The 19505-nt window shown below is 37.9% G+C and overlaps 1 protein-coding gene across 8 annotated transcripts in view; it reads left to right on the forward strand.

The window, feature by feature from the left end:
• Positions 1–19505, forward strand: part of ZDHHC14 (zDHHC palmitoyltransferase 14) — a 120227-nt gene that overhangs the window by 89221 nt on the left and 11501 nt on the right. For 7 of the 8 annotated variants that reach the window (XR_012830894.1, XM_075706630.1, XM_075706632.1 and 4 more), the window contains exons 4-7: positions 6457–6594; positions 10585–10633; positions 15436–15538; positions 17301–17410. Coding sequence is in view for 7 of the 8 variants with exons in the window: in XM_075706630.1 (XP_075562745.1) it covers positions 6457–6594; positions 10585–10633; positions 15436–15538; positions 17301–17410 (400 nt within the window). In the remaining variant the exon portion in view is untranslated. The remainder of the gene's footprint in view (positions 1–6456; positions 6595–10584; positions 10634–15435; positions 15539–17300; positions 17411–19505) is intronic. The other variant, XM_075706634.1, reaches the window with a different exon arrangement.

Genomic DNA, 19505 nt, shown 5'->3' on the forward strand with positions numbered 1-19505 from the left:
GACTGATGCAAGATTTGAATAGCGGGCTGTTGACTCTTCCAAGTCCTGGGATGCATGTTTGAGCATGTTAAATAAAGATGGTAACATTCAGTGATGCCTTAGGTTTGTATCTTTGCCCTACAACACTTTAGTTGAATGGGATGGAAGAATTAGGGAGTTCTAACTTGTGCTCATTGGAATCTCCTAGTAATGTGACCTAGATATTTTTGCACCTGGAGACTTTTTGTCTTTGAGACTTGCCTTCACATTAAGCTTTAGAAAACATACGTTGGAGTGCAATGATCCAGTTGAGCAAAGGAAAAAGAAAGCAGTTCATAAATAACAATAGATGTTTCTGAGATCACAGTGTGAACAGATGAGAGAAGCTGAAAACTGAAGGGCCAAGATGGCCTACAAATGTTCCATGTAAAAATGCTTTTTTTTGTTCCTTGTACATTATAAAGCTTTTATTAAATGTTTTGAAAGAGGAAGGAAAACGTTGGGGTCATTTTGTACGTGGTTTCCTGGAGTGTAATGATTGAAAAATGGAAGCTGAACATTTAAGGATTTAAAAGTCTACATGCTGTGCTATGGAAGAGTAGAGATTTGACTCTTTGGTGAGCAGCAAGGAATGTGCTTCGGTGTGGCTCCTGACAGAAACACTCTCCATCTATAAGACCATTGCTTATTAAAATGGGAAATGCTTTTGCTTTTGTTTTTATCTGAGATATCCAGCAGTTAATGTTTTTTAAGCAAGTTTTCAAATGTAGATATTTCAGGGAAGGTAAAAAATGAGAGAAATGTCTAAAGTATGATGTAACTTGTATGTTCTTCTGTCATCCACTTAGCATATATTATTAGGTGAGTATGAATGAGACCACTGAGTCATGCTGACAGCTTGCTGCTTCCAAAGGGGCAGTATCTGAACTTCATCCTCTTCCCCAACCCCCCAACCCCCCCCCCCCCCCCCCCCAACTTGTGTGATTCTCTCCATTGTGCCTGTTCACACAGCCCTTAGTATCACACAGCCATTGGTAAGTCAGTTTTTCTCACTAAGCAATGAACAAAATAATTCCATTTTTTCCTTCCTGCCAGTTCAGGGAACTGACCTGACTCATCAGCAGCTTAGACAATGAAAGAAGGAAGCAGGATAAAGTGGCAGGACAGGTAGCATGCAACTATCTCTTTCACTGCTACTCAGCTTTTAGATTGGCTCAGTTATCTTGTGAAGCCTCACCCTTAGGATTTGATTGTGGGGGTCCTGGCTATCCTTAGAAGTTATTAACCAAATGTGAAGTTGCTGATCACTTGGGAAAGACTAGTAAAATAAAGTCACTCTTGCAGCTTTACTGACAGCTTTTGAGGTTTCTTACCTCTTTGGTTTTCAGCTACAGCAGCATTTCTAGTCTCCATTTACCCATCTCCTCATTTCATTGGTACTTCACCTTATAAACTGTTCACGTATTTTATCAGTGTTTTTTGTTTGCTTCAGCTTTTGTTCTCAGACCCTAAAAAATTAATCAAAACTGGCTTACTCCTGCAGTCCTGGTAAGTGTTAACCTGTAGTAAGGTTGATGATAAAGCTAAGGTGAATTAACACTTAGCTGCGTCTGAAAGGGTCATTTCATCCCTTCTCTGCCAATGTGTTCTCACTGCTTCACTTGGGCCAGCTTTGGTGTTCATCTGATACTGTGATGAGCTGGTCTGGGGAGCTAGGCAACAGAAGCAAAGCCTTTGACACCATCTCCCATAGCATTCTCCTTAGGAAGCTGGCAGCTCATGGCTTGGATGGACATACTCTTTGCTGGGTAAAAAACTGGCTGGGTGGCCGAGCCCAGAGAGTTGTGGTGAATGGAGTTAAGTCCAGTTGGCGGCCGGTCATGAGCGGCGCTTCCCAGGGCTCTGCTTTGGGGCCAGTCTTGTTTAATATCTTTATCAATGATCTGGATGAGGGGATTGAGTGCACCCTCAGTAAGGTTGCAGACGACACCAAACTGGGTGGGAGTGTCGATCTGCTGGAGGGTAGGATGGCCCTGCAGAGGGACCTGTACAGGCTGGACCGATGGGCCGAGGCCAACTGTATGAGGTTCAACAAGGCCAAGTGCCGGGTCCTGCACTTCAGTCACAACAACCCCATGCAATGCTACAGCCTTAGGGAAGAGTGGCTGGAAAGCTGCTCGGCGGAAAAGGACCTGAGGGTGTTGGTTGACAGCCGGCTGAACATGAGCCAGCAGTGTGCCCAGGTGGCCAAGGCGGCCAACAGCATCCTGGCCTGTATCGGGAATAGTGTGGCCAGCAGGAGCAGGGAAGTGGTTGTCCCCCTATACTTAGCACTGGTGAGGCCGCACCTGGAATACTGTGTCCAGTTTTGGGCCCCTCACTACACGAAAGACATTGAGGTGCTGGAGCGTGTCCAGAGAAGGGCAACAAGGCTGGTGAAGGGTCTGGAGCACAGGCCTTATGAGGAGTGGCTGAGGGAACTGGGGTTGTTTAGCCTAGAGAAGAGGAGGCTGAGGGGAGACTTATCGCTCTCTACAACTACCTTCAGGTAGGAGGTTGTAGGGTGGTGGGTGTTGGTCTCTTCTCCCAAGTAGCTAGCAATAGGACAAGAGGAAATGGGCTCAAGTTGCATCAGGGGATGTTTAGATTGGACATTAGGAAAAATTTCTTTACAGAAAGGGTAGTCAAGCATTGGAACAGGCTGCCCAGAGAGGTGGTGGAGTCACCATCCCTGGAAGTGTTCAAAAAACGGGTAGATGTGGCACTCTGGGACATGGCTTAGTGGGCATGGTGGTGTTGGGTTGATGATTGGACTGGTGATCTTAGAGGTCCTTTCCAACCTTAATGATTCCTAGTTTTTACTTTCATTATAAATTATCCAGCCACCAAGCCAGGAAACATGAAATTGCTACACTACCCTTAAATGGTTTAGTGGTGGACTTGGTAATGTTAGGTTACTGGTTGGACTGGATGATCTTAAAGGTCTTTTCCAACTTAAACAATTCTATGATTCTAAGATTAACCATAGTTTTAAGTTCATCTGGCTCTGTCAACCAGCTCCCCCCAGGGTAAAATGAACACTGGGCTTGGCCTAAGGACGGAGAGCCATAAACACACAGGGAAGAGATTGTTCACAGGACTGCTAAAAGGGGAGAAGCTGTGCCATCTGTTTTAGCAGTATTCTCGATTAGGTAGATATGCCTGTAATGTCATACCACATCCTGAAGGCAAATACCTTGCTGCTTTTGCTTAAAATTGAGTGCAGGAGGATGATCTATCACAACTTTTCTCTCCATGGGATGCTTCCATAAACAAACTTTTCAGCCCTTGAAGCTTTCTTCCTCCCTCATTAAGAGATCTAATCCACTTTTTGTTAACAAGAGTTTGTATTACTAGTGTTTTGATTCTCTTCATTTGCCTCAAATGTTTTTACATTAACTTTCTCACAGACGTATGATTGAACACAGCAGCATGTTAACTATACCCTATAAATTTAAACCAAAACTGCAGTCATCACCTCTAAACAGCCTGTTATTCTTCATAACAATCAGTTGCATTTATATTTGCTCTGCATTTTAAGTTTACAAGGGCCGGAATTCCCAGTTTTTCTCAGCATCAGTAGTTTTTCATTTCTCAGTGAAAGTAAATCTTAATTTTGCTGCCAACATTGTCCAAGCCAAGTAAAGATGTCAGGCAGAGCTTCCTTTTCCAAATCATTGGTTGTTCAGTTTGCAGACATCTGGAGTGCTGGAGGTGAACCTTAAGGTATTGTTTATTGTATTTCTTCATTAATAATTATTAAGCCATGTCTTTTTGTAAGGAAGAAGAAACAGCTCTAGGTTTAAGGGAGTTTATATTTAACAGCATTAGCAGTTTTTGCTTAGTATGTGTCTTTTCATTTTGCCAGGGTTGGCTTTTTTCTCTTGCATTAACAACTAACCAGAGCAGCTCACAAGCTGTAAGGCTGTTATCTTTTACTTGCATTTACATATTTGTGCTCTGCTGAGTACAATAATCCCTTGCTTTTTAGTGTATTGTTTTGTGGCATATAGCATAAATATCCCATCCCTTTCTATGTTATGACTAGAAATGTGAGGCCCAGTTATTCATTCATAACACTCATGTAAACCCTGTAATATTTCTCCTTTTTCATTAGAGTTGATTCAGATCTAACACTGTAGCAGTGTTTTTCATATTCAGCTACCCTTTTCTGTCCATTTCTGCTTTGCAAATATCTTAGGTAGTTACTTACCTTACCAATCATTGTGAAGCTGTTTATAGAGAAAGCAGAGCCTTTCAGTTTACCAAGAAAGTTTGAAGACAGAAATTGGTGACAAGTAGGTTAAAAATACCCAGTCAGTCTTTAGTAAGGAATATATATGTATGTGTGTTTGTAGATAGAGGGGTGTGTATATGTATGTGTGTTTATGTTTGTATGCATTTATCTGAATCTATCAAACAGATGTCTACATCTATCTAAATATTGTTTCATGGCTAGAAACTGAGCTTTATGTCAATAGAATTTTTTGATTCCTGCTGTGTCAGCATAGAAGGGAATGAATGTGTATATACAGAATTCATCTTCCAAAGACATCATGATTTTTTTTTCCTGAAGCAGTAGGCTACAAAACTACCCTAGGATTATGCTCTTTAAAAGGCTATAACTGTAGTCGTCTCTGTTATTATTTGCTCATGTGTTGTGTTAGGTGCCCATTAAATGAAGTGTTTATCAGAACACAAGGACTCATTCAGAAGCACAAATGTAAAAATAAGCACTGTTCCAATGCAATATCAACTTATTTCGGGAATACAACTGTATTGCACTGAATAAAGGTAGCATTGCCTACCCTTTTAGATACCAGAGTGTTTAGTTCTTGATATTCTTAGCAGTACTCATTAAATCAAAGTATTTCTGAAGCCTTACCCTAAGAAAGTTCAGTAACTTCACCTTGAATAGCCCCATCGGAATTTGAAACAGATTTATGGCAGAAACATGTGGTCTGAACAGCTGTCACGCAAAACCATTTTAAGAAACCCTGAAAGTCTGGTGAACTCAGAAATCTGTTGTGCATGTTGTTTTGACTTTTTTTTTTTTAAATGAAGATAATCCTAAGTACGTCCTTCAAGGAAAACCTCTAATGTAGGTCTTGAACATAAAACCATAGCTAAAATAAACTGGTGTGCTTGGACAGATGTGTCTTTTTAACATAGGGCTTAAGGACTTCAAATTTATAGCTTGCCTTTCCTGTGGAAGTACAAATAGTTTGATATTGTACGTCAATGGAGGCATAAAAGTCACAGAAAACAAAACAGGATTTGGACAAGGATCAGAGGGTGAGAGGGAGTCAGCGTGAGAGCATCTGTCTTATGTTATGATCTTGGATTTGATTAAAAAAATTTAAATTCTGTCAGTGTAATCTCTCCAAAGCAAAGTTAGCAAAAGCCGATTTGTTTCCTGACGATTGCTCTGTGTCCATTACCCAGTGTACTGGGAAGGGAACGCGGGGTCCAGGCTGCCTGGGAAGAAGCACAATGAACTGCTCCCTCTGCTGCTTTCCAGCGCTGGGGCATTTCCCCTGTGCTGGGGACACTGGTTTCTGCCCCGCCCTGGCCTTTTCCTGTCTCATGGACCAGTTGATCTCTCAGGGGAATAAAGAGAAAGGTTTTGGTCTAGTAAAAAGAAGAGGGAGCCTATAGTGCAAAGGGTACCAGAACATTCAGACATCTACCAATTTTTATACCATGTGGTTTGCAGAAAATTCCTGCAAGAATGAAGAGATTATTAAAAAAAAAAAAAAAAAAACCCAAACCAAACACAAAAGAAGTATAAGCAAATTTTACAAGACACTGAATCTTAACACTTGAAAAATGGCTTACGTGAATGGTTTTGCTATTTTGAATGGGTTTGTATAGCAGTGTCAACTCTAAGTGGAAAAATAGGTGGTCTGGAATGGAGAATATTTTGAGTGAAGCAATAAAAAGAAGTGGGAGGGTATAAATATTTCATATACCGTAATGGATGGGTGGATGAAATGATAGTAGACATAAGTCAGAGGTGTGATCATGACAGATACAAATAAAACAACATAAAAACCTCCGGTTTTGAGTAGAAGAGTCACTGGAGGAAAAACATCCTTATTTTGAAAACATAAAATCCAATTGAGCTGGTACCACTGCGTTTGACAGTGGATAAAACATGCTTATTGGTCTGACTGCACAATTTATCACAATAATGCTCTTAGTTTAACAGGAGCTCACCTCAGCCATGCTTTGATTTCTTTGAAAGCTGTAAGGTTTCATTAAAATACTCCCGTTTTCTTTTCTACTTTTTCCTTTCTAAATAAGAATTTCTCTGTGGCTAATTTGAAAATGCCAGTTAAATCATGAGTTTTAATGTAGTATTCAGAGAGCTTTTTTCAAATAAACAGCATTTTATTAATTGTTTTCCGTTTTTTTTTCTTCTGCCTCTCATTTCAGAACGGTTTGATCACCACTGTCCCTGGGTAGGCAACTGTGTGGGGAAAAGAAACTACAGATTTTTTTATATGTTTATTTTATCTCTGTCCTTTCTGACAGTCTTTATATTTGCATTCGTTATCACCCACGTCATCCTTCGTAAGTATGCTGGTGAAATCAGATTACGTATGTAGCCATTTGCTTGAGTTTTTTATTTTTAAGTTAATCTTTTGATCATTCAGGGTTTATTTATTTATTTATTTATTTGCCTTTTCTCTGAAGCTTCACAATCCCCAGTGAGCCCCATTCTGGTCTGTAGTAGACCTTGGTCATGGTAGTCATTGATCTAGCACTGGCTTTATCTTAATACAGTGTTAATTTGCTTATTCTTTTTTTGTCCTTTTATGGACAGTTTATTGCAAAAGCAGCACACATACTCTATGTCTAAGTATACAGATAGTATCATTTTCCCAAAGAACATTTGTGTGCTTTTTAACTGTAAGCATGGGTCACTTGCCATCCAAACAAAAAGGTAAATTGCTAGGAAATAATTGGAGCTATTTTACACTTTTTGTTGTTTGCTGTTTAGTTTTACATCTTTTTCTACCCTATTTTTAACACAAGTTACGTTCATTTGCATAGACATTCTGAGAATAACCAATTTGTAATGGAGTGAATCGGATAAGCTATAGGAAAAATGAATACTCATGAGTTTGATTTTTATTTGTGTTCTGGATTGGGTTTGAGGAGAGTATTTTCAAGACTCTTGGATAGTGTATTTTTTTTTTCCACACACGTAACAAATTTTGTTAGCTCCTATATGATGATGATGTTCTAATTTATGGTGACAGGTTATATGACTTGTCTTTAAAGACCTTTTGTATGCTGTGAGGGTTTTTTAACCCACTATCACTAGGAAGCTTAAGAGTGTTCCATCTTTTCACTAATTATATAGGCTATTGCCTTGAACAGTGTTTCTTTAATCATTTTGGAAAAGTGATCTTTTTATCCCTTTGTATTCCATATTACAATGGAAATCTGATAGAAGTACTAAGTTCAGTTTATAACACATTTATAAAGTTGGTAATGGCAATATTTAGAGACTGCTTTACTGAAAAATTTACCAGATTGTGCTCAATTTCCTGAATTACTTACACTGTGCAGGCATGAAAATTTGTGTGTTAAAAACTGGAACCTCCTCCTTTTACTTGTGCTTCACAAAAGAAGGATGAGAGCACTGAGCAGCTTTCCTGTAGCTCAGAAATCTAGCATATACACTAGAGCTAGGGGCACTTTTAATATTGCGGGAGTCTGGATCAACAAGTTGTTCTCACTGCCAGATACAGCATTTCTAATATCAGTTGAAAGAGCAGAGAAAAGATGTAAATATTATTTTAAAGGGGGAAGGTAATTATTGGAAAGAGAACACTTTCCATTAATATTCAGATTCTTGAAATTTATTTGGGCATATATGAGCATATACATGCACACTTTTTACATTTAAGAAGAAGGAAGCATGGGGTTTTTCTGTCATCTTGCTCTGCTAGAATTCAGTAGTTGAAAACACCAGTCTGACAATATAAAGCTACTTTTGAAGCTAGCTACCTGTATTTCATAGACACTACAGTGCTTTTTTTTTTTTTTTCAGTTTTCAGCATATGAATTACCAATATTATGCCAATATTTCATCTTCTGTATATCAAGTGGAGTTATCCAGTGGATTTTAACTTTGCAGTGTCCATACCTAATTCTAAGTGTGAATTAGACAGAGCAGAGAAATGAACTGTGCCTCTGTGTGGTTGAGCAGCACTTTAGTACTGTGTAGGTGTTACAGATAATGTATAGTAAATGTTAAATGCTGACTTGTTTAAGTATATCAGCTGTGAAACCTTCTCACTATGGAGGTTTATCTAGCTTGGATGGGACAGGAAAAACCTCCCTAGTTCTAAAGACTGTTTGGTCCTCAAAGGCAATGGGAGCAGGTATGAATTGTGATTAGTTCCTCGATGTTTGTTTGCTACGTTTGAGCTTCAAGCCCAGCTTTCCAAATTATCTATTATAATCTTGACTGTGACAAAAAAAACCAGAGTTCTTTACAAATAAGGTTTCTTTATCATATCGATCACTCCACTCTCTGTCATGCTTCTAGAAGTCTTCATATCTACCTTTCTAACGTTACCACTCAACCATTTTTGTTCTGTTTTACAGCCATGCTGTTCTTCAGCTGATGCTAATCATTAAGCAGGATTCTCAGTTACTTAATCTGAACCTTTGTAATTGGCATAGAGTGCTTTGTGTTAGTGTGTCTGAATAAAGTCTTGGTTTTTAGACCTGGGACTATTCCTGCAGTATTTCAAAGTCATCCATATGTATTTCCTCAAGTTCTGGCAAAATTCTTGATTCTAGAGGAAGTCTTGCTGACAATCAAATCCTGTTCTTAGCTCTTCTGAAGATGATCCTAGCAGGTTTACCTTCCCTTCAGCAACACGTTATTCTAGATATGCTGTGTTGGACTGAAAGCCTTCTGCCAATATCCTTTTAGGAAGGGACTGAGGGATATTTTTAGCAACTTGCAGGCACTGACCTTAAAAAAAAAAAAAATCCTTTATTGTTCATCTTAATAGGGAAGGTCTTTCTCTGACCTCCTTGATTACATAGAAAACCTGTTTTGGGGTTTTTTTTTAATATCTCTTGATTTAGAAAAATTGTTGAGATCTGTTTCATTTTTAATAAATCTTGCAAGCTGGCATTTTTTTAATTTTTAGTGGGCATAAGTGGTGATGAGGTGTGAGATACATCTTAACTTTTTGTTTTCTGTGGCCTTACTTTTGAGGCATTCATTGGAAATTTGCCCTTTCCAGGATTAAGAATGTATGCACGTAGTATTATTGAAGATGATAAAATTACTTTTTAAATCAGATACTTCAAAGGTATTGGCTTGCAAGATTTTATTCCATTTCTCCAAGCATAACACATTTTTCAATAGTAGTGCCTATCTTCACAGTTACTCAGCTCTGTTGGAGGCATCAGTATTTCAACTGTATGTTGCAGTGAAGAACCTTCCCCTTCTGATATATTGGGAACTGCTTGGAAAAGTCTGACCAGCAGTAGGGACTAGAGATCACACCTACCTGCTGCCATTGCCATTAAGGATCCTAAAAATAGTAAGAAGGTAGGGGGAAGTTCCACTAGTCCTGTGCCTTGAGGCTAAGAAACAGTTAGTTATCTGAAAAGGCTCAGAAATACAAGGTAAGTAACTTTCCCTTTTTAACAGTAAAATTGACCAGGCAGGTCTAGAGAATATATATATGTATACACACACATATATATATGTTTTTATTTTTTGTTTTAAAGATGAAGTGCTTCTCTCTTCATACGAATCTTCTGATGAATTTAGATTTTTTTTTGCTGTAGGAAAGACTTTCAACCTGAAGATTTAAGTCAAATTATGAAGTAAAATGCAAACTCTGTGCCTTATACTTATGGGATATTGTGTCAGTTTCTTCAGACTAATTCACTTGTTGCATATTTATCAGAAAATTGTCAAATTGCCCTTTTTTGGTTGTGGAACCCAAGTGGATGCTTCTGCATCTCTAGTTCATTGAAGCATGCTGCTCTTGAGCTCTTTTCAGCTGTTAGATATTCTTCTTTTTGCCCAGAGGCAATAAGCACCTATTAAATAAAACTTCTGTGCAGGTGCAGTAGGAGCAGGATTATAGTCTAGAGAACTTAGGCTGCTTCCAGAACAAAGGAGGGCAAGTTGAGAGTCTGGGTCTATAGTATAAATTTTTCAAAGTAAAAAAGTTGCTTTGAAAAATAGTATTTCAAACTAAAAAAGTATCATATAATTTTTTGTTTCCATATTAGGTCTGAAAAGAACAAAAATAATCAGAAATCTTGTCCATGGGAAAGTATGCATGCATAAATTTGGTATGACTGAGAAAATATCCTGCAGATGTTAGACCTGATAACTTACCCAAGGTTTTTTTCTGATGCTGCTGCTGAGCAACATAATCTCAGATTTATATTAGTTAATCTATTCTATGATTATTCAGTTGGTCTTCAAATATTAATTGTGTTAACTATGCTGAAAACAGCCTGTAGTCCAATTTCTTACTCAGCTGGTAATTCTGGGTTCTGTTTCTACAGGTTCTCAACAAACAGGGTTCCTCAATGCCCTGAAGGACAGTCCTGCAAGATATCCTTTCACTGAAACAAATTTTAGATCTTGTTGCAAAATAACATCTGAGATTGTATTTTTGCTTGTTTTCTTGCTGTTGTTGGATATGTGCATTTGGGACTTTATCAGTTAAGGATTTCATCACTTCCTGCACAACAGGATTTCTCACCACATGTTGGAGGTACAAAAGAGACCGTAGCCTGGGGTGGTTTTTATTCTTCATCTTTTGCAGAGTAGTACTCTTGACAAAGGTCTGTAGTTTCCAAGTGTGATGGAAATATGTTCCATGTATTTGTGATGGAATTCGTAAACATATCTCACACTATACCCATGCTGTAGTTTCATTTAAAATATTAAATAATTCTTCTGCTTTTACAACAGAAAGTATCCAAAATGGCTGATTCTTGTCAGGACAGAAAAAGTAGATTGTGGAACAACTGAAACAATAAGCTGTCCCTGAAGAGTTCAATTCCTGAAAGTATTGTTATGTTTGTTTACTGTTTTTAGAGAAGTCATTTTTTAAGTATCAACTTCTGTTAAGTTACATAAAAGTATGCACATCATACACACGGACTGTTATTGTTGTTCAGCCTGAGAAGAGAAGGCTCTGGGGAGACATCAGTGTGGTCTTTAGATATATAAAGGGGGGCTCATAAAAAAGACAGAGAGACATTTTACCAGGGCCTGTAGTGAGAGAACAAGGGGCAACAGTTTTAAACTGAAAGAAGGTAGATTTAGGTTGGCTGTAATGAAGAAAGCTTTTATGATGAGGGTGGTGAGACACTGGAACAGGTTACCCAGAGGGGTGGTAGATGCCCCATCCCTGGAAGTGTTCAAGGTCAGATTGGATGGGGCTTTGAGCAACCTGATCTAGTGAAAGATGTTCCTGCTAATGTTGGGGTGTTGGACTAGATGATCTTTAAAGGTCCCTTCCAACCCAAACCATTCCGTGATTCTGTTCTGTAAATACTTTGTATTCTTTTTGTGACTTCATGGGAGCTTTCTGTATACTCTCTACTTGGTGAGAATGAAAAATACTCCTTCTTCCTGTCTGAAAGCAGCTAACATAATGGAAAAATGGGAAGCTGACATAACTTCTCTTTAGTTTCTTCCTTACATTTTTGTACAGATGGTAAGCTTCCCACTCCTTTTGTATATGTTTTGAATGGTTTGTGTCTGAATAAGCAGTTTGCACCTCTCACAAAGCTACTATAAAAAGAATTCTTTCTCATACTTGTGCTAAGGAAAAGTCTTTTGTCCATTGTGCCTCACACAGTTTGCTCTTTTCCACAGAAGAGTAGGAAGAAAAACCTCTTACTCTGTCATTCGTAGTTATGCATAAAGGCAGACCTCTTTTTCCAGATAGTTTTCCAAAGTATCAAATTCTCCAAATTCTGCAGATGCGGTTTTTTTGTGTGTGTGTCTATGTGTTCATCAGGTAGAGTCACTGAGCTGTAAACTCCCTTTTTAAGCAAAGCCACTGTTCAGACTTTTTTTTGTACAAATGATTTTACAAAGCACAAGCAAACTCTTCTAAATAGCACAACAATAGCTTCCAATTAAAACAATTACAATCACTTCTTACAAAAGATGATTCTTTCAAAGTATTTTCAAACTGAGAATAGCTTTCAATTGTCCTTAGATCAAAAGGTAATTGATTACGCATTTGAGGATCCTTGTACAGGAACAATGGGCTGTTTATTCATAGTTTATATTCAGAGATGTGCTGATTTGAAAGGCTCAGTAGCACATCTTGTAGAAATGGCCTGGTTTGATAGTGATATGTTCGACAAGTTAATAGCGTAGTTACAATCCCTAACAGTAAAAAATTAAATTGTCCAAATATTATTGGGAATGCTGCTTTGGGGCAAGCCAGTCAATTCAGGCACAGAGAACGTTGCCATTTCTAGCTTGCTAACAACCCTGTATGAGATACCAAGGGAGTGTTATACCATATTATGCTAGCAAGTTATACTTTATATTGAGAATATGTTGCTTTTTTGTATTTGATGTTTAATTAATGGAGTCATGTTAATCTAACATGAACCACCCCCGCTGTTCCCGAGAGCTTTAGATCTTGGTGTGGGGAACTGAAAGAAGTCCCTTTCTTGGGGAAAGAAGTCCCATTAAGCGGGGAACTGAGAGGTCTTGAACTGAAAGAAATTCCCCTTTTTGTCAGTAGAAATTACCATGTGGAGGGTTAAACTGGCATTTCAGGACCCTCTTGAGTGTAATCATGGCAAGGAACATCCTGTCATCTGATGAGGTTACAGGAAACCCTTCTCCCTCTCAGGCTCCCCTTTTCTGACCTGGTGATTCTTCCTCTTAGTCTTGGTGTGTAGACTCCACCCAGCAGTGCTCATCTACAGCCTTCCTTATGATTTCTACCCTCTCAAAGCCCAGTTAGGTGGACTTGTATTGTGCATAATGTTTTGGGGCTGTTTCCTTCTTTTACCTTTCCTCCTTTACACCTTTCTGAACCCTCTGCTAACAACAGTCTATTTCTTTATCTGTTCTCCCTCATTCTCCTTGCTTTAGCCGTGGCTGTTGCACAGTCAACTGAGACTGAGTTCATATGTTGTGTTGGTTTGACTCCCCACGTAGTTTGAGGAGGAGATGAGAGGGAGAGAGTAGTGAACATGCTGCTCAGCAATGCACTCTGGTCATCGTGCTTCTTTTGGAGAAGATTTGCTCAGAATGCAAATGGCTCTCTTCAGGTTTTTAAACCACTCTGAGTGAAGTAGGTTCTAGAGGAAGTTACACAGACAATTCAGGTATTTCCCAATTCATTAGGTGAGGGCAGACCTGCAATACAAAACTCTTCACTGTTAACTAATGTTAGGATTATTTATCACCAATAGGTCTGTCCATCCATGCATTTTCGAGTCTGTGTCTCTGTGTAACGGTGAGGAGCTGTCATATTTCTCTTCTGTTGATAGGTTCAGCAATAAGGATGGTTTTCTATGTTTTAAGGCTGTGTCCTTGTTCTGGAATATTTTGAGTTGATGTTGTCTTGGAAACTGACTTCACTAAAGGTTGGCATATGGTTAATATACAGATTATTTTTATCTTACTCTTTTTCCCATTGTCTTGTTCCTACTGATTTATTATAGCTATTTTTCTGTGAACCAAAGTATTTTCTGCTGTTGATTCATGTTCCCTAAAAAAAAATTTAGTATTGAAGTGTTGTAGAAAATAACATTCTCGAAGCAGATGTATTCTGAGTTCATGGCTATTGTATGTAAATAAAAATATATATAAATAAAAAACTATGGCAGGAAGCCTTCTATAGAAAGTTGCTCTTTATGCTTGATTATGTACAGTTGAGAAGCAACTTTATTGTCTTATTGCTGAGATGATGACTCTTTTAGAGTTAAAGGAATGATATAAACTGTAGTAAGTATGCAACACTGAGTGCTGACTGACTTTCTTAGCATACCAATCTCACTTTTAAAGCCTGGTTACTTCTTCATGGCATTTGGGTTGTGCAGTTTATAAGGAGTGAAAACACAGGTAGTTTGAAAAATCCTAGTGGTGCACACACACACATGCACGTGCACACCTTTGCTACCCTCTTGGAGGTGTGGGTGCTCTTGCTGTATGTGTACCTGTGCTGCTCCCTACAACAACCCTCAGGTGAGAAAGCACCCCACGAGCTCGCATACGTATACCTCGGGTGCAAGTCCTTATATGTTGCACCCCATACTGGGAGTCTACTGTCTGGATGCAGACTACCAGTATTTGACAGGGAGGGTGATCTCTCTGGGCTAGGCAGGTGCCAGTCGAGTGACCTGTGGCTGTACCAAACCAAGTTTTGACTGCTGCTGCTCCCACTTCAAGTTCTCTTCTGCCATTTTTTGTGATTTTCTTACAATTTGGGCTGATGCCTCCTTCAAAAGTTGTCTTGTAATTCCTCAGCTACTGTCTAATAGCAGTGCAGTGAGTTGGGAGTTGATAGTCTTCCTCTTTAACATGAGAAGTTTTGGGCAAATGCTGCTGAGTTTTGAGTATTCAACCCCAGCCCAACTATTTACACTCACAGGCTTAACAGGAGTTATCCAGGCCATTTGCCAAGGCTGGGCCATTCAGGCACCCCACAGTTGTAATGTGGAATATATCCCATTATTAGGGGGACTTGAGAGAGCAAGTGGACTTTGTATTTTATTTGGACTAGTGCAATTTGCTAGTGTTAGGATCCCCATCAGCATCTTAACTTCAGTAACAGAAGAAAGACAGGAGAGTCCAGCAGTTAGAACATATGACTGAGATGCAGTTTACTCTGTTGTTGTTGTTGCTATACGTATAAGCACAGATCTAGAAGCCTTAGTCCTGGCTCAAGACTCCTATTGTGTGCTAAATATTTGTATAAACTTATCTGTTCAGTCTTTGCTATTCGGCTAGCCTTGAGTTACCTCAATTGTGTTTGATCTTCCCCTCACCCCATCAGAACTGTTATTTAGTGTTACTTATCAATTTACCTGTCTTAATACAAACGTTATGACTTATAGGGTGAACATGAAAATTTGAATTTCAGCAATTAAGATCAGAACCACTCGTCAGTAGTTTCTAGCCTTTTTCAATCTGCAGACCCTTAAATATTTGCTGGTGTAGATGCTATTCAGTGGCCTGTACACTAAAGCCTACTGACAATAGGCTTGCTTTTCTGAGTTTTACTTTTGCTTACCCCTTTGAAGTACCCCAAAGATCTCAAGGGACTCGTGGGCTATAAGATAACTGCCCTGAATTTTGTGATTGTAACTACTTGTTATTGGATATAATATTTTTTTCCATTTGCATATATTTCCTTGACTTTCAATTACTGTGCTGGAAGCTGTGGTGTGTTTTTTCTCAGTATGGTCCATTGTTGGCCTCTCAGGTTTTCACACGTATTTGATCAGCTCCAATCAAACAACAAATGAAGATGTAAGTTCAGAGTATATTTCTACATATATGTTTCTAAATAGTAATGAGGAGGTTTTCTCTGTTATTCTTAGAGAAGTCACACCTGCCTGCATAATTTTGTGAATGCCTCAGTAGAAAAGAAGGAAGTAACCTGGTCATGCTTGATTCAAAATATCGGAATAGAACTTTTGGACTATATTTGTTGTGGCTTGAAAATGTGCTCATTATGTAGTGTGTCCATTATGATTTACGCCCACAGAACCTGTATCTTGAAATAGGAAAATATAGAAGAGAGGAGACAAAGGAACAAATATATTTTATACAGTAGGAAATTACTAAATAATTTTCAGTATCTCTTGTTCACTGGGAGTCCTAAATATTCTTTGACTCAAAAATTGCTTACTGTAAAAATTGCAAAGCCTGTTTAATTCTCAAAACAAAATTTTAATCCTTTATTTTATTTTTCCTTTGAAATGTCTTTGCCGGTCTGAGGTCTAAAATGCCTGGCAAGGAGTATATAATTAATTTAAAGGTCAACTTTCTAATTTCTACAGTTGTCCTATTTTGCACATAGGTTTCCATTGTTTTGGTGTGAAATTATGTTTGTGTGTGGAGGCTTCATGTGTTCTCCCCTAACTAAAAGGAGAAATACAAAATGAGTGAAAGGAGAAAATAAAAATAGCTAGGTAGCTAATAGTGTAGAAAGTTTGTGGAATTTAGTAGGTAATCTAAGAAATTACTGCAAGCTTAAAATTATTTTATTGTAATTTTCTGTTGTACCTTTTTTATCTGGCAAATATAAAAGTAGCATCTCTGGGACTGTCAAACACGTGTTTGGTTATTGTTTAAGGTCACAGTTAAAATTATAGATTTTACGATAAATAACAAATCAACCAGAAAAAACTTACCAAGCAGGCTCAGAATGAATTGATTCTCGGTATCAAGTATCTGAGCAAGTAGCCTGACTTTGAAGAAATCTACTTCGTTAGTAAGACAGATGAGATACTCTGGTATTCCTCAATTATTAGGTTTAGGCCAACATTGTTTCTCTAGATGGACCCCGCGTTCTTCCACTATCCCCCCTTCCCTCAAATAAATGTCTCTTTTGGATTGTTGGAAGTCAGATAGCAGGGAACTGCAGCAGTGTAACATGTCTGAATTTCAACTAAACTGTTCAATAATTTCATGTAAAGCATACATTTCCAGTTGAATACAGTAAGACATTTTACTCAGGCTCTCAAGTATCTCAAAAACAGAAAAGCAAGACTTGCTAAAAGAAAACATAATATGTGCTAAAAGGTAGTAATGACTTCAGTTGCTTCATAATATTTTAGAGCCATTTGTGAACCTTAGGGAGGATAATGTTGTGTGGTATGGCACAGCTTGAGAACTTACCCAGGAGTATGGAAAAGAAGTGCTCTATTGCTGGCTTTAATGGTACATTGTAATTGAACCTCTTCTGTAGAACATGCCATAATATTTGTAAAATTAAGCTTAGACCATTATGTTTAGATGCTGAAATTCCTACTGTGAGTATATTGATCCTTTGAGATTTTGGGTTGTCTAAATCTATGGAGGTAAAGTATGTGCTTGCTTGTAAGATTTTAGGGTCCAGCCTTTCATAACAACCCAAAGCTCTAGGCTGTTTGGAAAGTGTGATCATGGTTTTTCTCTGGTCTGCCTCTGATGTAAGTAGCTTGTTGCTACTCTGGTAACCCTTAATTTGTCGCAGCCATTTTCTGTATTGTATTACATGTGATGCATCTTGTTCATATCTCTTCAGATTAAAGGATCATGGTCAAATAAAAGAGGTAAAGAAAACTATAATCCATACAGTTATGGCAACATCTTTACTAATTGCTGTGCTGCGCTCTGTGGGCCCCTCTCTCCAAGGTAAGAGTATCAAAAGTATTTGTTAGTATAAATGAAGCCACATGATTATTGATGAAAAAAAACATTCTTTCTGATTGCTTGAGTTTACTTAACAAAAATAAAGTTTTGTTTTACTGACTATTAGAAGCTTTAAGTTTTACTTCAGTAGTAAAGAGATAAGTTGGTAAATTGTGGTTAAACTAAGTTAGTCATCAGATCCTGTAAAATATATTTAAGGTTGTCATCTGAAATGAAAATAAACTTGTTTATCTGTTGTTTGAACTTTTGCCACTGCAGTTAATAATTCTAGCAGTAAAAGATTTCTAGTAGTTAGCTGTTGCATGATGCGTGATTTGAAACTTCAATAAAAACTCTTATGTATCTAACAAATGTGACGTCAGTTTAGGAGAGTTTAGGAACCTTAATTCTACAACTAGCTTGATAGTTCATTTTTGTCTTTTCACTCTAAAACACTTTATTTAAATGGACAGTAAGGTTTTTTTAGTAGTAGTATTATATTAGACTTTATTATTTTCTTTATTATACTACTGGTAACTTGTATACATTAACCTGAATTCGGTGGTCTTACACCAAAGCAGTTCCAGAGAAAGCTTAATGGGTTAATTTTTGCAGCATACATTTTCACTTTTGAAATCCAAAATATTTGTATATTCAAGGTTGTAGATGGTTTTTCAGCCTGAACAAAATATAATACAGAGCTGAGACTAGAGAAATAAAACTGGCAGATGGAAAGACTTAATTTAATTCTCTTGTTCCAATGCTCAGTTGTTAGATAGTTCGTGTACTACATGTACAGTAGAGGCCCAATTCCTCTGTAGAGAGTGGATAACATCCTGTAGATTATTTTTGTGCCATACTCATCGCCTGAAATGGTTTTGCTTTGTCTGGAATTATGTAGTTATGAATCTGAACTGTGGAGAAGAAAGTAAGTAAATTACAGTCCAGTGGCTAAGGTGTTTCATTGGAAGTGGGATTTCTGTCTTTGCTATTATGAATATCAGAGGTGGTTCTTCTATGAGCAGTTGAAGGTCAACAGGGGAGACTGACATCTTTTCCTAAGGTGGAGACAACTGAGTTAAGATTTCCACATATTGGATTAACACTGTAATCCCTGTGGTGAGAAAGAACAACCCTGTCTCTGCTTCCTGCCTATATGTATGGTGCCTGAAGCTAACCCTTTAATTCTGCCATTTTGCTTCTCATAAAAGTATGTGACATAAAAACTCAGTGCTGTGCTTCAAATTCTTTTGTTTGACTCCAAATGGAAATCTTTATTAAAACTACGTAATGTTTCTCAGTATTTGAAATAGCATCTTAGGCTGATACAAATAACAGCACACAATTAGACCAGACTGGCATTGGCTTCTCTGTTTTAACAGAGTTTGTACATTTTTCCCTATATTCCATGTAGCAACATAACTTATTTAGATGCTGAAGTGTATGTAGAGTTTCTGCAGAGAGATGTTTTGTGACCAAGTGTAAAATGTAAATTATAACCTTGCTTTTTTTGACTTTTAATCTCAGCTGTGTCCCAAGTAACCAAATATAATTTTTTTCCTTAAATTCTGGTAAAGTGGTTTAGCAGCAATTACAGCTTAAAATTCAAAATGTTTAAGTGCCTTTGGGAATAGAATGCAGATTAAGACAGGATCTGTAAATAATCCAAACTTATCTCACTTCTGTTTAAAGATCTTGTTTCTCATTTTTAAACCTATGCTAGCAAATTCAGAATGCATTTTACATGTCCTTAACAGTAACTTTCAAAATTAATTTGAGCCATAGCTGTCAGCATAGGTCTAACTATAATAAATTGTAACTTAAGCATCTGATTTTTGAAGGAGTGCTTTCCACGTGGCAGATTGTAATTTCAGGTGGATTTCTAAGTGTTTTGAATGTACATAAAAACCTGTTCTGCAGACCTTCATGAGGAGAGCTTCAACTGGTCTCCAAATGTTGGTAACCTCATTGACTATTGAGAGGGGAAACACCTTAGAATTTTCCATGCATCCTGTTCTTATCTTTTAAAATTGAAGCCATCTTGACCCTTAATGAATATAGAGGTCCCATAAATCAGCAAATAAAAACAGTTCTGTGC

Source organism: Pelecanus crispus, chromosome 3 (genome assembly GCF_030463565.1).
Source record: "Pelecanus crispus isolate bPelCri1 chromosome 3, bPelCri1.pri, whole genome shotgun sequence".
In the NCBI taxonomy this organism is placed as follows: Eukaryota; Metazoa; Chordata; class Aves; order Pelecaniformes; family Pelecanidae; genus Pelecanus; species Pelecanus crispus.